At 36.1% G+C, this 25121-nt stretch overlaps 1 protein-coding gene and 1 long non-coding RNA gene across 6 annotated transcripts in view; one reads left to right on the top strand and one right to left on the bottom strand.

The window, feature by feature from the left end:
• The first annotated feature begins 487 nt into the window (after positions 1-487).
• Positions 488-19632, top strand: LOC131836488 (uncharacterized). Its single transcript, XR_009355640.1, has 4 exons — positions 488-657; positions 1160-1333; positions 5464-5760; positions 18112-19632. It is a non-coding gene; the product is annotated as an uncharacterized LOC131836488 (long non-coding RNA).
• Positions 19633-19777: 145 nt separating this feature from the next.
• MIPOL1 (mirror-image polydactyly 1) overlaps positions 19778-25121 on the bottom strand; it is a 327451-nt gene continuing 322107 nt past the window's right edge. For all 5 annotated transcript variants that reach the window (XM_059181948.1, XM_059181955.1, XM_059181950.1 and 2 more), the window contains one exon: positions 19778-20506. In XM_059181948.1, coding sequence (XP_059037931.1) covers positions 20440-20506 — 67 coding nt within the window. In that variant the 3' untranslated portion in view covers positions 19778-20439. The remainder of the gene's footprint in view (positions 20507-25121) is intronic.

The following is a 25121-nucleotide window of genomic DNA, read 5'->3' as shown; positions in this document are numbered from 1 at the left end:
ACTACATATGTGAGTATAAACTGGCTATACATGTATTTAATTTCAAAGATCAGAATTAACATGTTACATAAAATCACCTATCCTTAAAACAAAGCATAATTGTTTGCCACGATGATTTTAATACATTTCTCTACTGAGATGAATTTTAACCTCAGGAAAGCAAGGTTTGGAATGGGAAGAGTTAAAAAACACGAAGCAACAGTAACCCCATTTAGATAAGGGATAGATGGGTGGAGCAAGGGAACAATACACTAAAGTGCTTTTCTTTCACAGATCTTGGTTCAAATTAAGGTTAAATTCCAAAGGAGGATGTGTTTTCCCCATATGGAGTCTTAAAGGACATGCCTTTGTTTCCAACTTCCCAGCGAAGATATATGTTAACACAAACAAAGTATTTCATAATAAATTTAACTTTTATAGAGTGACTAATGCCCTGTGAAGATAAGGTAGACTCTCAGTCACCTGTGTTTTAATCCAGGCTGAAGAAATTATGCCAAAGGCACACTGACAAAAACTTGATTCCTTTGGAGAGGATGGCAGTAGCTTGGTGGGGAGCAGAAAGGGTCTTGATTTTAAAAGTCTCATTGGAATGACTCTCCCTTCCTCACTGTGAACACAGTTTAGCATTTATGTACTTTGGAAGGACAAAGAGGTGAGGTAAGCCTGCCAAAATTTGAACCTGTGTTTCTGGGAACTTGTTAGTAGGTCAACTGTTACAAATGTAAGAGAAACTGCACAGGAGCGGTGGGTGCTAGAAACTTGGCAATTGGACTGCATATAGCTTTATTAAAGCCTGCATGCTGTTCCTTCCAGATCTCAAGGGAGGTGACATGAAGTTTAAAATGCCACGGAAGATCACTATTATTCAATCAAATTAGATTTTGGTGGGGAGTAGGGGCAGGAGGTAGGACAGCATAGAAAGAGACAACTCTTTCAGTTAGAAATATTTACTTTACAGTTAACAGAAAAGGTTATCTTTAAAAATGTACTTGGTAACAATAATTTATTAATCCATCTTTTCCTTTTAAGAAAGATTAGTTATATATATACCTCTTTTCTTTCCTTTTGCCTTTCTTTTTTCTTTATATTATTCTTTATTAACTAGAGACTGAATTATTAAGTCCTTATTCTTGCAAAATGTCTCTGATTTTGTTTGTAGGTAATTCACTCCTTAAACATATACAACCCTATTCCATGTGCAAATTCTATTAACTTCAGCTGAAGATGTAAAAAATTAGTCCTGCGGCATGTGAAGGGATTCCTTTTTGAGAAAGGGAAACAAAAATGTATTTGTGCCAACTGTATCAGACATATTTTACTACACAGAACACAGGTTTGTTTTTTATATTTACAAATTCATCCTTAATGAAAGGCTTACAAAATCTATTTAAAATTTAAATAAGATAGAATACCATTTTCCCTTCTTTCTTCACTCACTAAAAAAGGAGACACTGACATAGAAAAAACTTGATTTTAAGTTGCTCTATGAGAACTTTTGAAACGTGTCTTTACCTTGTCAATCTGCAGGCCATTGATATTGATTCGAGACAAAATTGATTTTCATCACTTATTCCAAGCAACTCATTTCTTGCCCAATTTCCTTGTGTGCTGAAACAAAAAATCAAAAAAACTCACTACTGTTTTCCTCTTCTTGTGTTAGCCAGTGGCTAAGAGAAGAAAACTTTTCTGACTCTAGGCTGCAAGACAAGAGTAATTCTCTTTTCAGGATATTTAATACCAAGTCCAAATTTCAGAAATCAATTAACTATTATTCAGAAAGGAACACCACAAGGGGGCAGGTGAATCCAGGCTAGGTCCTAGGTGAGAGGGTCTTAGTATCGGGAATACTGGTCAAAGGAGGGGAAAGATGAGATGAAATTAGAAATAACACTAAAGATAATAGTTCTTCATGAATGTTAGCACTTATATCTGGACCTTCCAAGTGAAATCTTACTTAGAATATATCCAAAGGCATTAATTACAATATACCAAGGAAATAAATGAAAGAGACCAAATCCATATAGTAATACTGAAAGTGATTCTTATATTTACAAAGGCCAATAGCATGGTTTTACCAAGAAGAGAAAGACTGTAGCTGAGAATAAATGTAAAATTTACTACAGAGCAATTAGGGTATTCATTGAAAATAAATTATAACCAGATAGACAAAGAATCAAATAATTAAAAAGATATATGAGAAGATGCCTTGGCTTCAAAGCGATTTTAATAACCAACACTTTCTGTTCATATCAGAAACGTAAACTTTGAATAATAGAGCTGTAACATTTTTCCCCCACACAAAAGTTGAGAAATTAATTTCAGGTACTTTAGAAAAAGATAAACGCTGCTTAAAAAGATTATTTAAGAGTCTGCTTTGATTCCCACTGGAAATTAAACTTAGCCTACCAATAGGAGGCGAAAATGGATATTAAAAAATTAGTTCTTCTAAACAAATATTTAAAAATCGACGCCAGACATCCTCTGTGAGAATGTCAATGACAATGTCTTCAACGGCCAACATATATACATACCTACTACGCAAAGTAGCCAGGATTAATTCTATTTGGTAAAGTTGGAAATTACCACCGGCCTCCCTTTCAAGTTTCACTAAGGAAACACATTTAATTATTTGATGTGGTATGATAGTATGTTATTTATCTTTTACAGAATAACAAAATTAAATGCAGAGGCTATTATAGCATAATATGTAGTATAATATAGTATAGTACAATATACAGTATAAAATGGTACAGTACAATAAGAGTATAATATATAACATAATAAAGTATGTACGTTGATCTCTTACTGGTAGTTTTTATTTAGTTTAGAATAACAATTAGAACCTTTACAATGAGCATCCAAGTGTCTTTTCTTACTTATGATCGAATTAACTCCTTACTTAGTATCCTACAACAATTTGCTATAGTTGTAACGTAGAAGTCACGTCTACCGTAAATCTATTGATTGAGGAGGTCATCTTCTAATAGATTTTAGGGCAAGCTAGGTTTTAGAACTTCGGTCACCAAGTTCGGTGATCTTTCTGTTATACCATGATACATTTTGGTTTCATTATACCATAAGACTTAGTGTTATGTAACACTAACCAGACGGTTAAGCCTATTTCTAAAGCAAAGCTCTGAACTCAAATGCAAATGCCCATTCTTATGTCACCTTAACAAAGTCTACTTTTCTCAATTCACTCATTCTTCTCCTCGTGTGTATATTAATATACACACACATAAAATACACTCATGCGCTAAGTTCTTACACACTTATATGTATATACACACATACATACATGACGCAATCCATCGGTGATATTTTAGGTTAGTTTTTCTCCTCTTTTCAGCCTGTTAATTAGATTTCTCTTCCTTGTCTTTCTTTATTCCAAGTAATCCGGAGTCGTCATAGCCTTTGTCACCTAAAGGACATGGAGGCAGTTTCTGCAATGCTTGAAATAATAATGCCTGGATTTGTCAATGTGAAAAGTTGGATGGCTTTTAAAAGCTGACCAGTCCAGGGCTATTTGCACATAGTAGACATTCGATAAATATTTGTTGATTTGATTTATTCTAGGGTAAAGAACTGGGTAACAACTCTTTTTTTCTTCACTCATGTACTATGGTTAAGCCTGTGTACAAATGCATTTATGAGTAAATATTAATGTTCATGGTCATTAAAGATGTTTTAGAGAGAAAAAAATCTAGGTCTTCAGGCTTTAAAGAATAGCGATGATTGGGTGTATGTGTAATAAAATACTCTAAGTGGTTATCAAATAATAGATGACAGACACCATAAAGTGGGGGGGGGGGGTCTAACTAAAGGGAATACTGATAAATTATTTGGAACAAAGTAGGTACTCCATAGCTTTTGAATCGACTACATGTTGAAGGATTAAATTTTTGATTCCACATACTAAGGCAAAGGACCTTATAATTTAAAAATTTCAGAATAATATTTTTATTATAAATTTAGTGAGCATATATAAGCCACATAATATTTTCTTTGGATATTCTTCCTTGTGATAGAATGTGTTCTTGTGTTTTATTGACAGTTGAGAGGCCCTGGACATACAAAATGAATATTACTCCTAAATTTCAAGTAATGTATAACACTTAAAGAGTTAAATTCTATACTCCCATCACTTAGAAGAGAATAACTGATTTGTTTCCTTTTCTGGTCACTAACAGTAAAAACTCTGAGCTTACAACATGTTAAATTTTGGCTCAAGGCAAATTTACAACAGCGGGATTTATGATAAAATCTGTCAAAACATTAACCATGATGGCACAAGTTTAAGCTCTTAACAGAAACAGGGAAGCAGGAGCTTAGGAATGGATACACATCTGTACTTGAAATGCCTGTTGAGGTCACACTATAAAAATTATTCAATTCCTTTGTTCTCATTTTACCCAAATGTGAAAATTCCATGAGGTGACTATGTGTTTTAATTAATTGGCTTCAAAGAGATGGGAGGCTCTTGGGACTAAAAATATACTTCTAAGTAAGAAATTACTAGCTAAGAGAACTTCAGAGATTCAAGATAAAAGCTAAGAATCTATAGCATCTTCCATTTCCTGTCTGATGAGTATCAAGGAAGATTAAGTCTTAACATAGCTAGTGTCTTAACCTTTTGCTACTTTTAAGGCAAAGATGAACCATCTAGCCGCATGCCAGCATTTGAGCACTATTCATTACGATTTTAGTTTGTCAACATGGCAAACAACATTGGTAGTTTGGGTTTACTGTTGCTTGATGAGTAAAGGAACTGTATTTCCCAGAAAATTACAAACAAGATACTGTTATTGAAAGTGAATTGCTCTGCCAGCAATCCATTATAAACAAGATAGTTAACTTTGTGTGTGAGGTATATACTAAAAACAATTTCAGAGGACATACTTACTTGAAAATGTAATTTGGTTAGGCACAGCCAGGGTAGATTTATGAGAAGAAAGTCTTCTTTAAGGAACTTAAAGATTTTTAGGGTGTTAATGTCGTGGTCATACAAGTAAATGCAGTGACTATTCTATGCTTGAGTGTTTCAAAAAGCCTCGGATATAACTGACCTATTTACTGGAAAACGGTGTGCACTTTTTAAGCTTTAGGATTTTCACTTAACAAGCTGCCTGACGAAAATTGGTGGAGAATAAAGTAGAGATAAAGTAGAATTAGTGACTAAATATTAATTTTTGAAACTGTAGCTTGGTAGGAAGTGTTCATGCCCAATTTATTTGTTCACAAATATTTTAAAATATGGCTTAGGTATTGAAAGAATAATATATAACCAGAAGGTAAAATATCAGGAAAATTTATCTTAATAATCAGAATTCAGAAAATTTTACTTTTCAGAAATGAGAAATCATTGAATTTGAAATCATGATTTAAAGTAGATCACAGCAATATCAGAAGGCATCAGAATATATCACACTGGTTTATACATTGCTTATCTTCTCTCTCTGACAGATTTTTGACACACTTGGCTCCAGAAAGCAATTTAATTATTACTGTTGTCCAGTAAAGATTTAAATGGCCTATTTTGGGGTCTGGAAATTTTGTTTCAACTTTCCAAGACAATGGGACCTTGCCTTCACTTTATCACAAAGTGAAACTTCAAACTTTGAACTTTCTAGGACCAACATTTAACAGCTACACAAGAAGTCCTGATTAACAAACGAAACCTATATCAGAATCACACAAACAACAACAAAGTCTGCAACTCTTTATTTTAAACTGATTATGGTTAAAAGTCGAAGTCTTCAGGTAATCATGTTTCTTCTGGTGATATGCCAGGTGCTAAATAATTTGACATGCTAGTACCTTTTAATACTTAAGAAAGGATACTCAAATCTCCTATCTTAAGGTCATATATATGTATGTATATATGTATATATATATTTTTTTGAAAGACAGGTCATACAAATGTTTATAAAACAACAATATAGTTGGAAGATTTAGGTTTCATCATTAACTCTTGTTAGTCTTGATAAATGACTATTTATCAGGTTTTACCTGTGCAAAGAAACATGAATAACGTCTGACCTCTGGAAGCTGCACTCTAATGGGAGATAGTACAGGGATACTGAAACAAGGGGAAACCTAGTAAGTGCCCTAATAGAGATGAAGAGAGAGCTATAAGGCCTACAGAAGAGAGATTAGCCGTGGCTTGGTGATGAGGTGGGGGCGGGGAATTAGGGAAAGCTTCATGAAGGGGGTGGTGCATAAGTATTCTTGAAGGATGAATTGGATTTAAACACATGAAGGTGGATTTGACCGAGTAGAGGATTAAAAACGTAAATGAATTAAACAACGAAAATACAGGGTAGGAACTGAAATGGGAGAGTAATCTTGGAGCATACATAGGTCAGATGTATTAGTATGACAGAAAGTTACTTTTATTAATTTTCTTTAATCCATATGAAAACAAAATAACATGCCAAAATTTCCAAGTATGATTTGTGCATTTTTTTCCCCTTAAATCCAATATGGAACCAGAAAACTTTCCTAAAATCTATAAAACAAACACCCAAACAAAACTGTACACATACACTTCATTCTTTGACTCTTGAAATAATAAAACCAGTTTCTCTCACTGTAACTGAAAGACAGTAATATCTGCAGTATTTAAAATTTCAGTCTAGAATATAGCTATATTTCCAGAATGAGTTGTTGCAATTTTATAAAAGCAGAAATAAAGTGATGATTTTGACAAGACTGAAGTTTTGAGACTTGATTTCAAAAGGTTTTCTTCACTTTTTTTGACAAGCAAGATTACATATTCACTTAAATGAAAGTATGTCACTATGTCACCTAAATGAAAGTATTCAGCTCCTCTTTTTAATATGACCACAGTTTAAGAAAATAAGATGCAAAAAGCAAATCTAATTTCATAATGTGAAAAGACTCTGATGTAAGACATCAGAAGTCAGTGCATACATTCAAGTGTAGAGTAATTCTTCACAGTGATTCTTCAAACTGAGTTATTTCATGTCACATTACATATCATTGTTCAAACTATACTTAAATTTTCTCATCCAGAATTATCTTCACAACTAGTTTCTGAGTTGGAGAAGAGATTCAGTCTCCTCTCTTACAGTCACCTGTTTATTTCAAACAGCACGCTTCGAAGCAAAATGAAGCCTAGAGATTTAAAATCAAAACTTGTCTTTAGCGAGCCAGTGTGTACACAATCTATATGGGTCTGAGAAACATTCTTTGTGACGTTATCAAGAGGATCTCCCTAGGCAACAACAACTGTTGGCATGGAAAAAAAGGGCCACACGAGACAAAGTATACTTGACTGGTGTGTTTGGCAGCACTCACCTTTGCAAATATTATGTAAGTCTGTTTCCTTTATTTTAGGCAAAGTTCCTAAGCTTTAAAACAGGTCTGCATTTTGAAGTTTTCCTAACAGTAGGTGAGGTTTTTGAAATGAAAGTCAGTTCTTAATTTAACTTTCTTAGATGCACCTTGGTTTATTTCTTTATTTTTCGCACATATTATGAAGGCTGCTTTTGGGGCAGCAGTTGGGACTCGATAGACCAGGGCAGCTTACTTCCTAAAACACAGAAATCATATGATTTTAATTATAAAACCCGAAATGTTGATTGCTGCTCTTTTCTAAGTCTTGTTTTACATCGAGCCGGTGTTAAAAGTTCGTTAGCTAGAGCTTAACAACACAATGGCCGAAAGGAATGGAGTTACCACACAAGTGTTTAAATTCCATGCCGGATCCCTAGCTACAACGGAGAAGAAAGTTCAAACAACAAAAACAGAGTTGCACGGTCTGAACTTGCGTGTCACGGATACCTCTTACTCATCACCAAGCAGCTCTGATTCAGGGCAACCAGGCCCTCCCAAGCAACATGGTTAATTGAATAAGGATTCTAAACCTTTTGGCTGCAGATAAACCAAAGTGGCACATGGCTCATAACTCAAACATTTCATTTTAGGCAGCTGTTAGTTTTCTTGCCCAGGCTAATTTGGATTATTCAATCATTTTCTTTTCTTTAATGAAAAACTGCTTGTAGTTACTGGTGGGGACAAAGAGCTGCAGTTACGGATCTTGGAAAGTAAATTTATTATCGACTCATTTTAATCATGTATACAAGTGATGTTAAATTTGGAACTAAATTCAGAACATTTTATTAGTAGTACAATTTTATCTGTGTGTGTGTGTGTGTGTGTGTACACACATTTAATAACATTCAGCCCTGACTACTGTTTCCTGCCATGATGAACCTGGAACCGCTCTCAGTAATCAACTAAAAATGCTGGATAGAAAATGACAAACACCCTCTCAAAAGCTATCAGTAAATTTGCTAGTTGGTGAGGAATATTCAGAGGCCAAAACCTAAGGAAAACTAGGAACCTTTGATGGTAAGTAGAGTACAAAAGGCAGTTTTTACCTTGAAAGAATTTGCCTTATGATGGGATGAAGTTGAGCTCTGGTTTTCATGGACCTCCAGGGGAGCAGGGGATAGGAGACAAAGTCCAGAGCCCACACAAGGAAAAAATATTGAACTCAGGCTATGAATGTAGAATAAAAAAGTATTTCCTCTATGAATTTTTCAGGATTCCACATAAGAACAAGACCATACAAATTTGTCTTTCTCTGTCTGACTTATGTCACTTAGCATATTGCCCTCAAGTTTCAACCATGTTATTACAAATGGCAGGATTTCTTTTTTTTTTTTTAATGGCTAAATGATATTCCACTTTATATATATATACCACAGCTTTTCTATCTATTCATCTGCTGATAGACACTTATGTTGTTTCCACGTCTTGGCTATTGTAAATAATCCTGCTAGAAACATGACGGTGCAGCTGTCCTTTTCACATCTTTCAGATATATTTCCAGAAGTGGAATTCCTGGATCATACGGTAGTTCTATTTTTAATTTTTTGAGGATCTTCCATATTGTTTTCCATAGTGGCTATGCCAATTTACAATCATAACGATATATGAGGGACTTCCCTTTTCTCCACAACCAGGCCAGAATTTATTTCTTATCTTTTTGATGATGGCGATTCTAATAGGCATGAGGTGAGATTCTTTTGTGGTTTTGATATGCATTTACCTAATGCCTGGGGATGTGGAGCATCTTTTCATATATCTGTTGGCTCTCCACATATCTTTTTTGGAAAAATGTCTATTTACGTCTTTTGCCCACTTTTAATTAGATTATTTTATGCTATCAATATTTCTTTATATATTTTGTATATTATCCCTTTATTAGATATATGGCTGCAAATATTTTTTTCCCATTATGCAAGTTGTCTTTTCACTGCCAATGGTTTCTTTTTCTGTGCAGATTTTATTTATTTTTAAGATTTTATTTATTTATTTGACAGAGATCACAAGTAGGCAGAAAAGCAGGCAGAGAGAGAGGAGGAAGCAGGCTGCCTGCTGAGCAGAAAGCGCGATGCGGGGCTCGATCCCAGAATCCTGGGATCATGACATGAGCTGAAGGCAGAGGCTTTAACCCACTGAGCCACCCAGGTGCCCCTCTGTGCAGATTTTTAGTTTGATATAATCCCACTTATTTTTCATTTTATTGCTTGTGTTTTGGGTGTCATATCCAAAAAAACCAGGGCCAAGACCCATGTCAGGGAGCTTTGTTCTTATGTTTTCTTCTATGAGTTTCATGCTTTCAGGTCTTACATTTAAGCCTTTAATCGATTTCAAGTTAATTCTTGTGAGTGGTGCAAGATAGGGGTCGAGTTTCATTTTTTTACACGTGAATATCCAGTATTCCCAGCACCATTATTGAATAGACTGGTTTTTCTTGAGTATTCTTGGCTCCTTTGTCAAATATTAGTTGACAAAATCTGTTCATCTGTTTTTATGCTAGTACTGTACTGTCTTGATGACTATAACTTTATAATATAGCTTGAAATCAGGAAGTGTGATGCCTCCTACTATGTTCTCTCTCAGGATTGCTTTAGCTATGTGAGGTCTTTCGTGGTCCCATATAAATTTTAGAATTGTTTTTGACACTTCTGTAAAAAATGCCATTGGAACTTTGAGAGAAATTGCATTGAATCTATAGACTGCTTTTGGTAGTATGGATATTTAGTGATATTAATTCTTCCAATCCATAAACATGGGACCTGTCATGAGTTTTATAATCCTAACTTAGAACTCAGATGGGCTTCTGACCCAAACCCAAATTACAATCAATAAAATTGGCCCAGTACAATTCAGATTATTATTATTTTTTAAGATTTTATTTATTTGTCAGAGAGAATGAGCACAGGTAGAGGCAGGAGCCCGATGTGGAACTCGATCCCAGGGCGTTGGGATCCTGACCTGAACCGAAGGCAGCTGCTTAACAAACTGAGCCATCCAGGCATCCCTCAGATTATATATATATATATTTTTTAATTTATTTATTTGACAGACAGATATCACAAGTAGGCAGAGATAGAGAGTGGGGAAGCAGGCTTCCTGCCAAGCAGAGAGCCGGATGCAGGGCTCGATCCCAGGACCCTGAGATCATGATCTGAGTGGAAGGCAGAGGCTTTAACCCACTGAGCCACCCAGGCGCCCCTCAGATTATGTTTATAAAGTGCTCTAAGGCTGGTACATTCTCCCAGAGGGCATTAACAGAAGCAAATGTGAAGCCTCTGCTGAGGCACTGTCTTCAACCCAGGCCTTGAAGAGCCCCACAGATGATAATTCTAAGACAGATAGGCTCACGTTCATAAATCACCAAACATCCAAAGAAACAAGATAGCATAAATGTAGCTGGCAGACATAGCAGCAAAATCGGAGCTGGAAATACCTGAGCTATAAAATGATCAGAAGTTAAGTATGGAATAAGCGTGTTTAAAATGTGTAAGATAAAAAGGGACTGAAAATATGAGATAGGAACAAGAGACCATAAAAATGACCAACTGGATTTAGGAATGAACAGAATACAATGTGCAGACATGAAAAAATATTACAGAAATGAAAGACTCACTGAAATTCTGCTTCTAGACAGAAGACAGTAGTTTGTGGCAGATAAATGCTCCTGTTGAAAACAAGTAAAGCTGGGTAACTTACAAAAAGTTATTTGCTTAAGGAGTATCAGAGACAGGCTAAAAGAAAGAGGAGAGGGACTAGGATTCTAAAAAGAGAACAACAGAGGTAAACTGATGATCTGCAGCAGCTTTTCCCCTGGAGGCATTTGCTGGGTTTGGGTGAAGGTGAGAGAAAGATAATCTGGGCTTTGTCCTAGCAGAAGACTGCTGCTAGAGACAGAGGAAACAGCTTTTGGCCATCTTGCAAGGCTGGAGGGACAGACCTGGGGAGGCAAAGGGCCTGAAACACACACCCAGTTTCCCTTCAAAATACTCAAAATACTTGGCAAATTCGGAGCTGTCTTAAGTTGATTAAAAAACGCTCAGAAGAGGGGGGGCTTGGGTGGCTCAGTCCATTCTGCCTGACTCTGGATCCCAGCTCAGGTCATGACCTCAGGGCTGTGTGTTCAAACTCTGCTTTGAGCTCCGTGCTGGGCATGGAGCCTACTTAAACAAACACCCCCCCCCCCCCCAAAACTCAGATGAGGCTATCTCAAAGGGCCCCCGTGAAACTATCACTTGCACCACTGAAAGCCTGACTGAGCTATGCCATTGGAAGAGAGGCAAGCCAGAGAAAATGGAGGCTTACTCAGGATATAACCCAGCTACCATTCAGCACAGTACCTGACTGGATTAAGGTGATTAGCTTCCCCTCAATCTTCCTAAGACAGGAAAGGCTAAACCCTCTCCGGAGGAACACAAAATCATCCAGAGGGTCATGATGTCTTATATTGAGTCAACAATTCATAGGCATGCCAAGAGAGAGGACCATGCATCTAGAAAGCAAAAAACAAACAGACCATGGATGATTCAGATACTGGAGTTAGCAGACATGTGGATATAGCCTTTTAAGTATATTCAACTAGCATATTCAAAAAACAGAAGCAGAGGGGGAGACAATATACTTAGAAAGATGAGCATTTCACCAGAGAATTGCAATGTAGCAAAAAAACAAAACAAAAAAACAAAATCAAAACTAAAACCAAAACAAGAGGAAACTATAAAATTGAAAAGCATAGAATCTAAAATTCAGACCTGAATAGATAGCTTTAATAGCAGCAGACAGGATTAATGAAATAAAAGACAATTTTTAAAACTCACAACTACTGTACCTAGAGGAAAAATAGGAAAATACAGAAGAGGGTTAAAGTGGCATGTGGGAACACAGAGAATAAATATAAAATATATACAATTGGAATCTCCGAAGGAGGAGAAAAAGATATTCATCAAAGATTTCCTAAAGTTAAAAAAAGATACTTAGAGATTTAATAAGATGGATGAAATCAAGCAAGAAATACACAAAGAACACCTCAGCTAGGCACAAAACTGTCAAAAACAAAGAAAAAGATGAAAATGTAAAAAAAAATCAGATAAAACAGAGACTTTACTTTCAGGAGAAAAATGTTAAGCTAATTTCTCATTAGGGAAGAGGGCAGCTAGGCAATAAGAAGACGACATTTTAAAAGAGTTACAGGGTGACTTATAGTTTTGGTTATGATGGAGTCACTGGGACCACGTTTATCCCCTAACTTTAAAAAAAAAAAATCACACCCCAAGCCAACTACGACAACAGCAAACAATGGTGAAAATACATGGATCAATGTTTTTGGACTTTGGACAATAGGCAGCCCAGGACAGTGATCCCTGAGAGAAGGGAAGTGTATGAAGTGAGCTCTACGATTAACCCAGCTTACCATCTGGAGAGATTACAGAGCAGAGGGCAGGGAGGAACAGAACCTGGCAGCCTCCCTGAGTTGAGAACACAGAGCTGAGAATGTGAGGGAGGCCGAGGTGGCTAGGATCTGCAGGTCAGAGTACGGAAGAAGAGGGTCTGCATGCAGTAGGTAACATGACACAGGGAGAGTCCGTGAGAGCGGTGGGATGTAGAGAATGGCCGTACATACCCCGACTTCCTCTCTGCACTGATCCAGCATAAGTGACAGTAAGCTACCAAGTGACAGCAAGAACTACCAGAAAGGAGCAGGTAGGATAACTACTAAAACTCACACAAGGTTGTGACCAGTCAAAGAAGAGAAGCTTCATACTCCACAGGTAGTGCATTCAGAGGGGTGTTGCCTAAATTGTGGGGAAGAATCAGCCTGATATTAAAGGTACCCGATCCTGCTAATAAGCTTAAAAAACCCTTGTAAGGATCAAACTGTTTCCAAGTAGTCTAAGTGTATCACTGAACAAAGTTCAAAAAATTTTAATAAAAAACAAAAAACCCCCCCAATGCTCAACAAGTTAAAATACACAATGACTGGCATCCAAAAAAAGTCAGCAGGCATGCAAAGCAGGAAAATATAACTCATGATGAGGGAAAAAAATCAATAGTGAGAGACCTGGAAATAGATTAACAGAAAAGAACATTAAAACAGTTCTTATAAATATTTTCTATATTCCAGAAGATAACATAAGGCACAAATAAATTCAGGAGAGAGATAAGAGAAATTAAAAATACACAAATTTAACTTTTAGAGATAAAAATACACCTGCAATGAATAAGGCTCTGGATGGAATTAAGAACATATTAGACACTGCAAAAGAAAAGATTAGTAAATTTGAAAATAAAGCAATAGAAACTATCCAAAATAAAACAGAGGAAAACAGCCTGAAAAAAGAGTAAATGAAGCATGAAATAGCTGAAGGACAACTTAAAGTGGCCTAATATATATTGAACAGTAGTTCCAGATGGAGAGGAAAAAGACCTGGGGGACAGAAATCTATTAAAAAAAAAAATGGCTGAGGGATGCTCGGATGGCTCAGTTGGTTAAGTGTCTGCCTTTGGCTTGGGTCATGATCCTAGGGTCTTGGGATCAAGTCTCACATCAGGGTCTCTGTTCAGCAGAGAGCCTGCTTCTTCCTCTTCCTGCTGCTCTTCCTGCTTGTGCTCTCTCAGACAAATAAATAAATGAAATCTTCAAAAAATGGTTGAAATTTTTTAAAAGTTAGACTACAAACTCACACGCCAAGAAACTGAACAAACCATGAGCACAGAAGCATGCAGAAATATATACCATAATATATCCTTTGGTTGAAAGAAATGACAAAGGGAAAAGTCTTTAAAGCAGCTAGAGGACATTATTATATAGAGAATAAAAATAAAAATGACAGCGGGAACAAAGCAAGCCAGAGACAAAAAAGCAACATCTTGAAAATACTGAAAAATTTTATCCTAAAATTCTGTATTCAGCAAAAAAACTTTTTTCACAAAATGAAGGCAAAGACAGACATTTTTCAGACATACAAAAGCTAAACGAACTCATGACTCATAGTCCTGCATTGTATAAACGATAAATGCTTCAGGAAGAAGGAATAGGACAGTGGGTGGAAACTTGGATCTACATAAAGAAGAGCCTTGGAAATGGTAAAAATACAAAATAATGTTCTTACCTTTTAAAATTTCTTAAAGATTGTTCTTTAAAGCAAAAATAATAATGATGTTATTATTGTGTACAAATGTAGAAGTAAAATGTGTAATAATATCGCAAAGAACACGCATGGTCAGACAATTTCTGTAAACTGTGATGTGACAGTTTAGACATGAACAGTTTATAGAATCTTTGCCTCAAAGATTCTTACTGTCCACCCCACCCTTAGTACTTTAAACTTCCAATTCCAGAGATGCCTGCGTGGCTCAGTGGGTTAAGCCTCTGCCTTCAGCTTGGGTCATGATCTCAGGGTCCTGGAATAGAGCTCCACTTCCGGTTCTCTGGTCAGCGGGGAGAATGCCCACCCCCGGCCTGCCTCTCTGCCTACTTGTGATCTTTCTCTCTCTCTCTGTGCGTGTCAAATAAATGAATGAATGAATGAATGAATGAATAAAATTAAACTTCCAGTTCCAAGTTCACTACATTCCCTGCAGGTATTATGTAGTGTATGTAAGGTACTTACATTACCTTACCCTGACTGAATAATTTTTTAAAAAGATTTTATTTATTTATTTGACATACAGAGATCACAAGTAGGCAGAGAGGCAGGCAGAGAGAGAGAGAGAAGGAAGCAGGCTCCCTGCTGAGCAGAGAGCCCAATTCGGGGCTCGATCCCAGGACCCTGAGTTCATAACCTGAGCTGAAGGCAGAGGCTTTAACCCACTGAGCCACCCAGGTGCCCCCTGACTGAATAATTAAACAGAATAGAAGCAGTTTTTAGATTTCAGCTACTGCTTACAGCAAAATTCCATGTAAAATTACAAAATTAAGTAGAGGTGCTTTGCAGTAGATTTCAACCAGTGTATTATTTTTTCATTAAGAGACCTAATCTCAGGGCGCCTGGGTGGCTCAGTGGGTTAAAGCCTCTGCCTTCGACTCAGGTTATGATCCCAGGGTCCTGGGATGGAGCCCCACATCCAGCTCTCTGCTCAGCGGGGAGCCCGCTTCCCTCTCTCTCTGCCTGCTTGTGATCTCTCTCTGTCAAATGAATAAATAAAATCTTAAAAATTAAAAAAAAAAAAAAAAAGAGAGAGACCTAATCTCCCTTCCTAGGTTCTTTCTTCTTTTCCCTTTCCTCCCTCCCTCCCTTCCTTCTTTCCTGTCTTAAGATTTTATTTATTTATTTGAGAGAGAGAGAGCACGGGTATGAGACAGGGGGAGAGGCAGAGGAAGAGGGAGAACCAGAATTCCCTCTGAGCATGGGCCCGATGTGGGGCTTGATCCTAGGACCCCAAGATGATGGGGTCCTGAGCCAAAGGCAGACCCTTAACCAACTGAGCCACCCAGGTGCCCCCTTAGGTTCTTCTAACCATATTACCAAAAGTAATGTTTATCTTTAATATTTTATTGCTATTCTTTTTTTATATCTAAATAGTTTTTAAAGGTTCTTATGGTACCTAAAAATTTGTTCATATCAATTTCTATCTTTATTAAACTTGTTAAGGAAGTCAGACACAGTTTGATGGTGAACCTAATCAGTCTTGCTACTACAGTGTATTTTATAGGCATATCCAGTATAGGATCTTCGGGATTGTACCACTCAAAGTTTCATTAAGATCAATGTATAATATTTGCATTGAAATGTGTAGGATTTGCAGTAGTGGATTTTATATGAATAAAAAATAAATATATATTTTAGATATTTGAGTTTGTGCATTAAAATGCATCTTTGTTAATAATCAGACAGTAAGAAACTAGTGGCTTCAAAAGTACTAGTGTACTCCAAAACTACGCTTAGATAACTATAAAATTAAAAATAAGTGTATTAAGATTTCTGCAAAGAATTATCAAAATGGGCATACAATATTTTAATGATTCTCAAAAATAAATACTCATCGTTGTCTTCTTCTTTTATGAAATCCTACATTAAAAATAATAACTCCAACCTCTATAAATTTAACTTAAAGTACATAATAAAAAAGAACAGAAAAAACCTTTCAAAAAAGGTTATTCTAGTAAAAGGATTACAAAAAGTTTGGTAACTTGAGAAGTTATTCTGGAACGTATGCTACTAGTTCAAATGTGCAAGCTCCAACTTAACAAATGTTTAAAATATTTGAGTTTTTAAAACAGTGCCAAAATAAACCACATCTTTTCTAGAGATGACATATTTAGCTAAGCATGAGCAATATAAATCTTTCAACCATTCCATGTATTTGTTTAAAGGCCTCAGAAACCATGTGCATTTCTAATAAAACATGAACAAAATACTGAAGTCACTGGAGCCTAACAGTGGACTTATAACACAAATTTTTAAAAAGGAAAATGTATGTGTGTGTCAGTGTGTATACATCTAACTACATAGAATATACATGTATATAGAATAGGTCAAGAGATAGGTTAGTTGTAAATAATAGTTATCAACAACAAAATAATGTCTTGGGGAGAATCTGGTTCTATGCAAACCATATGTGAGAAGATAAAATGTGTAAGCCATGTTTTTTTTATCACTATAGTGACTCATTAATCATGAGTACTTGAAAATAGAAATATAAAAAATACCTATGATCTTTAAAGATATGACATATGAAAATGCTTTTCTATGGAATTATATCCAATAGTAAAACTACAGATTTTTAATATTCTAACATTTTTGTGAAGTTAACTAATTCTATTAGTAAGTGATTGACAAGATTCCTCAGTTTATTTGAATAAGGATATATACAAAGGATCACGTTTCTTATTGAATAAGGAAAATATTTTATTAGATAAAATACTTCAAATATTTTAAATAATTTTAACATTAATGGCTTAGTCATAAGGGCAGAATTAAAATTTCTCATATATTAACAGTTAACTAATAACTTTGCTCTAACTGCCCATACTTTGCTTATAACTAGCAACCTTGCTTATAACTTGTCTATAACCAGTTCTGTCTCTAATAGTTGCTCTAGGTGGTAAGGTAAGTCTTGAAGTTCAGACCACCATTTGATAAAACTACACTGTCAGGTTTCAGCATCAGGCCAAATTAAAAGTAGTACAAAGCAACTCAAGGTTACTTTTTACTAACAATGAATTGTCACTCTTAATGAGTGAAGCCTAAGGCAAAGTGTGCTGCTACTAGAACACAATAGAGAGGAGGTAGTAATGTGAGGCTATTACCCATGCACTTCCCATGATTGTACTTCAGTGAAAGAAATGCATACCGTCTCAACTGTTAGCGAATTTATATATATATATATGTGTAGAAAAGAAATGACACAATAACAACAAAAATTGCCAGAGTTAAAATTTTCAACTTTTTTTTTTTCTTATAGGAAGATTTCAGGAAGTATTGCTGAGTAGAGTTTAGTCGTAGGACCTCAGTTGTAAGTCTTAGCCAGTCCTTGGCGAACTCCTAGCCCCTCTGACTCTATTTCCTCATCTGTAAAATGTAAAAATAATAACGATATAATTGCAATTATCATCATCGTTATTATGTGGTTGATATATATGTATATATAATCTACTATTATTACTATTATATGGCTGTTGGTAGGATCAAATAAAAAACACTGATGTGAAAGGATTTTATAATAAATCATTAAGTGTTACACATGTTTGTATTATCTTTTCTGCTTTTCTTCTGAACTACTTATTTTTACAATGGTAAGTGAATTCTCATGTTACCATAGGAATTGGACTTGATAATATTCAAGGCAAACTCAAAGCAACATCTCTGGGCAGCATGAAATACATCTGAAATTGCATTATTACCGAATATGTGGAGAACTGATCTTCAGTGAGTTGGGCCATTCCTTCGTGGACCAAAAAAACCAACAAAAAACCCCACAACAATGTAAAGACTGTTTGCAACACTGTTGGTGGACATTTTTAAGTGTAAGAAGTCAATTGATAAGATCTGGCTGTAATACTTGGCATCTGCAATTTTGTACACAAGTCATTTTCAAGGGGATGTGATGTTTTGATGGAGATTACCTGTATTCACAACAGTAAATGTTACAATTGTTTTATAAATTCAGCTTCAAAATATCCAATTCTTTAAAAGTTCTGGATATTAATTACAGGAACTGGTTGCCCTAATCTGATCAGTTAGGGACAGAAAGAGATGTGTGAAAACTGTAAAATGTCTTTATGTTTACAGTGTGTTTTATAAAACCCCAAGCAGAAAAACGCAAGAGACATCGGTCTCTTCTTCAGGACTAAACTGAAAATTCAAGTTTACTTGTGATTTATTTGAAGAGGATTCAGGAGTGGACTATTTTGTGACAGGAACTGTTCCTCTTTACTTACCTGGGTGACTTGAAAGGCACTGTTCCTTCACATAGGGAGCTGCCACGTGTTTCGATTAGAGCCCAGAGACCAAATTATTTCAGGTTTCTCTATTTATATAGTCACGGGCCCATGAAAGACTATAATTCTCCTTAGGGCTGAGCAGGAAATCCAGTTAGCTTATTTCTAACCCCTGTTGTTGCTTATTTTCTAATTCTAATAGTTTAAAGAAAAATTAAAAGCAGGCAACATGAGTAAATTCTAAATTTGAACTCAATGGGGTTCTAACTGCCAGTTAATTTAATAAATGTAATGAGGAAGAAGTTGAGTTTGTTAACATCATGATTCTTTTGTCACTCTGTGATAAAGCACTGCACATTTTCCTGCAGTTAAAACAACAACAACAACACACAAATAATCTCCATTCGTGTATGAAAGAATAGTGCAATAAACTGTCCTGTTTTTGTCCCCAAAACAAGCAATGGTAGATAACTTAGCTCCATCTCAAAGTTCAATTCAAATACAGTATGGACTTAGAAAAATTTATACTTTCCTACAAAATTTTCACTAATTTAATAGCCACTTGCCTATTTCATCCTGTTCCAGGCATAGTCATCTTCTACTGGCCTCTCACCTATTCAGTCTATAAAAAAAGAAGACATTTTTCCTATAGCCAAATATATAAATCCTAGTTTTGTTCATAATTTCATATGGTTAGAAGTGACTGCCATGCCATAACTATTTCAAATTATCTTTTAAATAAAACAGTAGGTAACCAAATTGCCAGTTTTCTTTTTTCCATATCTTCATATTTTTACATTACAGTTTTATTGAATATTGGGTTCCCCTCCCTCCCAACAAAAATTCAAGTGATAATCTAGATAAAGATAACAAAAAATAATACTTAACATGTTTGATGCCTTCTTGTCTTTCAGAGTCATGCTAGCACATGTTACTTTTCAAGCCAAAGGTGTCCCAGCCCACGAGACTTGGCCATTTCTATAGCTTAAATGAAGTTCAGTTATTCGGTCACAACATTAAAAAGTGTTGACAATATGAATCTAAAAGTACGCATAAACAATTTCCTCTTTTTTATTGAAAACAGTTTGCATTATTTGTAGTGAAACAAAAATCATGCCTTGATTAATGTAATTTTAAAATATCAAACTCTCATTAGAGCTAAGTGTACATTTGATTCCTGGTATTTAGACTTAATATTCTTTAATACTGACAAAGATTATGTGAATGCATTGGAGGAAGACTATACACTCTCACGTCTGAGCTCTCATCAGTTAAGAAATAAATTCTATATTGAAAAATGCATGTATTTTAAGTTTTGACCTAACACAGTGGATTACGGTTTAGACAATATTTACTTTGCTGTATTTTGATTTAGAAAGGGCTGTATGCGAAGATATGACCTATAATGGTTTCTCCGTAAAAAGATTTATATTCAATACAGTGAGATATAAAATAGTTACAAAATAAGCTGCAACTTTATAGCTACTCACTGGTAAAAGTCTGTAGTTAATACATTTGGATAAATAACTCAAGTCAGCAGCAAAGTGGTTAAACATTTGTGATTTGATTTTATCTCAGCTTGGAATGTGGTTGGAGTGTCCCACTTCTAACAACTGTTTGCTAAGTTAAGGCTTTAGTGTTTACACAGTGTTGAATGAAGCAGCCTGGTCACCAGATGTGATTGCTTCCCCAGACTGTCGTTTTTTCAGTCAGATCACTGTCCTCATGGTCCCTGTTCCAACTTTCTTCCTCAGGACGTCCACCAGCCTTTCCAACCTAAGTTGGGGGCAGGAGGGCGGGAAGGGGAAAAAAAAAGAATACAAAAGGTGCAGTTATTGTCAGGAATGTTTTGGCTGAAAAAGAACAGTTATTTGCCTGTGACCAAGCAGTGCTGGTAGTCACATTAAGAGACAAAGCATTACTGTCAGCAAGACACACTGGTGCAGAGTGCCAAGTATCTGAGGTTAAAAAAACAGTAACAACACAAACTTTAACCTAGATCTTCAGATTATGTCAGCTTTAGAAGCTACATGAAAAATATAACATACTTATTTCAATACATTTACCTGCTTGCGTTAGGTCGCAAATGAATCATTTACTATGCAATGAGAAGACGGCACTTGACATGCACAGCAGTTTCAAACTGATTTTTACCTGAGAAGTACCTATTCCAATACAGAAATACCATTGCTCTTACACCTGTTACGTAGCTACATAAGTGATACACTGGTATGTTACACAATTCTGACACATTACATTTCTTCCTTCTTCATAAAGTCAGCTGATGAAAATAATTAGGAATTAGCTAGCTGGAAAAAACCTTTTAGTGGCATGAAAATAATTTAAATATACACAAATGATTTGATGCTATAAAACCAGACTTTCTGTACTACATTTAAAAAGGAGTTTCTATTCTGATTAACATAAACAGGCAAGAGGGTTTATAGTTTCTAATCAAAGATATGTGATTTTTTTTAGTTGATTAAAAACCCATGAATTATACTGAAAATAAAGTCAAAAGTTCAGAAGTCCATTTCGTAGTGTTCTTAGGCTACTCTATGGGTGGGAGATGACATTCATGTGGATCAGTGAGATTTTGCTTGACAGGAGATGATGAAATCTGACCATTAAATTTTTTTTTTTTTGCTGAAAACATAAAACCTCAACAAAAAAATCCTGTTTGATGTTACACACAGAGAAATCTTCCAGTTTTCATATATACAATCTTCCTCCTGAAAGACTGGTGAGCGACATAGTCTAGTCTGCTCCAGCTTTGCCTCATTTATATGGATCCAAGCATGAGGGTCCTTTGCAAATAAACACAGCATAGAGCTAGACACTAAAGGAATGAGGGTATTCTTAGCGTCATACACACTGGTTTACACGGCTAATCAGCTGCACGCAACACTGAATGCTAGCTCTAGTTTATTGGATGATTTTGTGTATGCTGAGTTCTGTTCCCAGAAAACAAGAGGATGAAACAAAATAATTCAGTGCATCAAAAATCTTTGCTTTGAGAAATGGTAGTCATTAGAACAGATTCAGCTACTGAATAAGAAGATTCACTAGACAATTCACGATGTTCACAGGTCAGTCTGTATTAGTTGATTTTTCCCTAATGACAAAAGCTAGTGCTATCTTATATACTCTGAAAATGGTGACTTATAGGATTAATAAATTCTTATTTTATTTTTTAAAGATTTTATTTATTTACTTGACAGAGATCACAAGTAGGCAGAGAGGCAGACAGAGAGAGAGAGGAGGAAGCAGGCTCCCCGCTGAGCAGAGAGCCGGATGCGGGGCTTGATCCCAGGACCCTGGGATCATGACCTGAGCCAAGGCAGAGGCTTTAACCTACTGAGCCACCCAGGTGCCCCTATAAATTCTTTCTTTAAAAAATTTTTTATTTACTTATTTGACAGAGAGAAATCACAAGCAGGCAGAGAGGCAGGCAGAGAGGGGAGGAAGCAGGCTCCCTGCCAAGCAGAGAGCCCGATGTGGGGCTGGATCCCAGGACCCTGAGATCATGACCTAAGCGGAAGGCAGAGGCTTAACCCGCTGAGCCACCCAGGCACCCCAGGATTACATAAATTCTTTTTTTAATTAATTTTTTTTAACATAAATTCTTGAAGACAAAGTTTCACTGACCTAAATTTTGGAGGAGGGGCAAGAAAACTATCAGTCTGAAAATTTAAATGTATTTTTAAAATATGATAATCACCTCAATTAACTGTTAAAAAAGGACTCGACTACTAAAGGAAATATTGACAGGCCACTTAAGAGCTTTTTTTTAAATTTTGGCATACATTGTAAAAAAGCCAGAAAACATTACTTTTAAGTTGGTTAGCTTTATCCCAGCACCATAATATCACTTATACTACAATAAAAAACAAACAAACAAACAAACACCTTCTTCATATTGTCAAAGTAAGATGTACTCTGCAGAGTTACTATTATTACTACAAATTCAGAATCAATGGAACCCCAAATTACTGAGATGAATCGGTGTGCCTCTTTTGAATTCTGCTTCACTAATAGGCTCACCTAATTTAGTTTCTTTTTTATACATTAGGACATACTTCCACTTAGAACTTTTATAACTTGCTAAGGTAAGAGGTTAGAAGGAAATACTTAAATATCACATCTTACGCTCTCTTTCCTATGTTTCAACAATTACGAGATCAACCACATTCTCAGTTTATCCAGGTTGAATGATGTATGAAAATTTGATCTCAGAAATGAAAAAAAATGTCAATTACTTGGTTCTGTAAAAGCTTACTGACTTCTGAAACACAATGAAGCACCTATTCCTTCCTGTAAGGAATGGAATACACCTGCCAAACGTGGACGGTGCCAACAGGAAGGGAGCTGTGTGCGGCTGTTGAAGCACCTTGCAGGATTTGCCCGCAGGCAATTCTTTACCATCCAAATCGACACTAGCCTTTAAAAAAGTATGTAGCTTACTCAGTTGGTTCCAACTGCTTTACATGTTGCTCAACGATAATTTCCCAAGGCTTCATGAAATCGGAAAGCGGTTAGAGCTGGGAGTAGGATCTCTCCATTTTATTTTTATTTATTTATTTAAAAAAAGATTTATTTATTTATTTATTTGACAGGCAGAGATCACAAGTAGGCAGAGAAGCAGGCAGAGGGAGAGGAGGAAGCAGACTCCCTGCTGAGCAGAGAGCCCGATGTGGGGCTCGATCCCAGGACTCTGGGATCATGACCCGAGCTGAAGGCAGAGGCTTTAACCCACTGAGCCATCCAGGCACCCCAGGATCTCTCCATTTTAAATATGAAGAAACAGATGCACAAGTAAACCCTTCTACGGGACCTGCAGTAAAACAGTAACACCTTTGGACCTGCTTTCCTTGTTTGAAATTCAAAGCTACTTCCAAGAGGGCTTTGGGTCACTGGGAGAGCCACAGGTTTCAGACTATAGTTTAATGGATTATTTGGCTTCATTAAAAATTTTCTCAAGTTCTGGGCGCCTGGGTGGCTCAGTCGGTTAAGCCTCTGCTTTCGGCTTGGGTCATGATCTCAGGGTCCTGGAATCAAGGCCCGCATCAGGCTCGCCTCCCGGCGGGGAGCCTGCTTCCCCCACAACCCCGCACCTGCCTCTCTCCCTACTTGTGATCTCGCTCTGTCAAATAAATAAATAAAATCTTTAAAAAAATTTTTTTTTCTCAAGTTCTTACTGAAGTCAAATTGGGAAGGCATTTGTCAGTGTATTTCTTTCTTTCCTTTTTTTTAAAGATTTTATTTATTTATTTGACAGACAGAGATCACAAGTAGGCAGAGAGAGAGAAGCAGGCTCTCTGCTGAGCAGAAAGCCCAACACGGAACTCGATCCCAGGACCCTGAATCATGACCTGAGCGGAAGGCAGTGGCTTAACCCACTGAGCCACCCAGGCGCCCTGTCAGTGTATTTCACCTGCTATTTTAGTAACACATTAAGAAAGTAAAGTAATGACAGTGCACAGAATAAGAAATAATAGTTACAAACTAACTTTTGCTATGGTACAATTTCTATATAAACTTAAGAAATACACTTAAAGCTGTATTTTAGAAAACTTATTTTTTAATTAACATTATTTTTATATTTTCTAGGTATTTAGATAATATACATGTACTACAATGGAATATATACTTTTCCAATAGGTAGATGAACATAGTTATTTACCAATTTTCCTAATCAGTGTACTTATATTTTTCACTCTTAATGAATAATGTGATCTATTTTAAGTGGTAACTCTTTTTTTAAAAATTATTTCTTAAAATCAATTAATTAATTTGATTTTTAAAGAAAGAGATTGCATGAGTGAAGTGGGGGAGGGGTGGAGGGAGAGGGGGAAAGAAAATCTTGAGCAGGCTCCAGACCTAGTGTGAAGCCTGATGTGGGACTCGATCTCCCCACCCTGAGATGATAACCTGCTGAAATCAAGAGTGGGATGCTTAACTGAGTTGCCCAGGAGCCCCAAACGGTAAGTAATTCTTAATACTGACCGTGTGCCAGGAATTATAAGTAAATTATGCACACACATTATTTGCATGATAACTCCATGGAGTAGACAAAATTGGCTGACAAAACCAAAACACAGAGACAGTAATTTGACCAGAGCCCCACTTTTAGTGAGTTCTGGAGCTATGACGTGATACTAAATCTAATTACAACCTCCCTGATCTTTCTGATGTGCTATACTGCTTCCAAAAGCACTACAACATTTAAGGCTTATTTCTAAATTTTGGTAGGCTTGAATTATTCTTGCTGATTTTATATATATATTTCACCCCCCCCCCCCAGCAGAAAGGAGTGAAACAGAACAAATTACTCATCACCAACAGAATAGTACCAAAGAAGTCTCACTGTAGGTTCCACTTTTGAGAGTAA

Source organism: Mustela lutreola, chromosome 7 (genome assembly GCF_030435805.1).
Source record: "Mustela lutreola isolate mMusLut2 chromosome 7, mMusLut2.pri, whole genome shotgun sequence".
Lineage (NCBI taxonomy): Eukaryota > Metazoa > Chordata > Mammalia > Carnivora > Mustelidae > Mustela > Mustela lutreola.
Note: the sequence above shows the minus strand (reverse complement) of the source record. Positions and strands in the feature narration are given on the sequence as shown.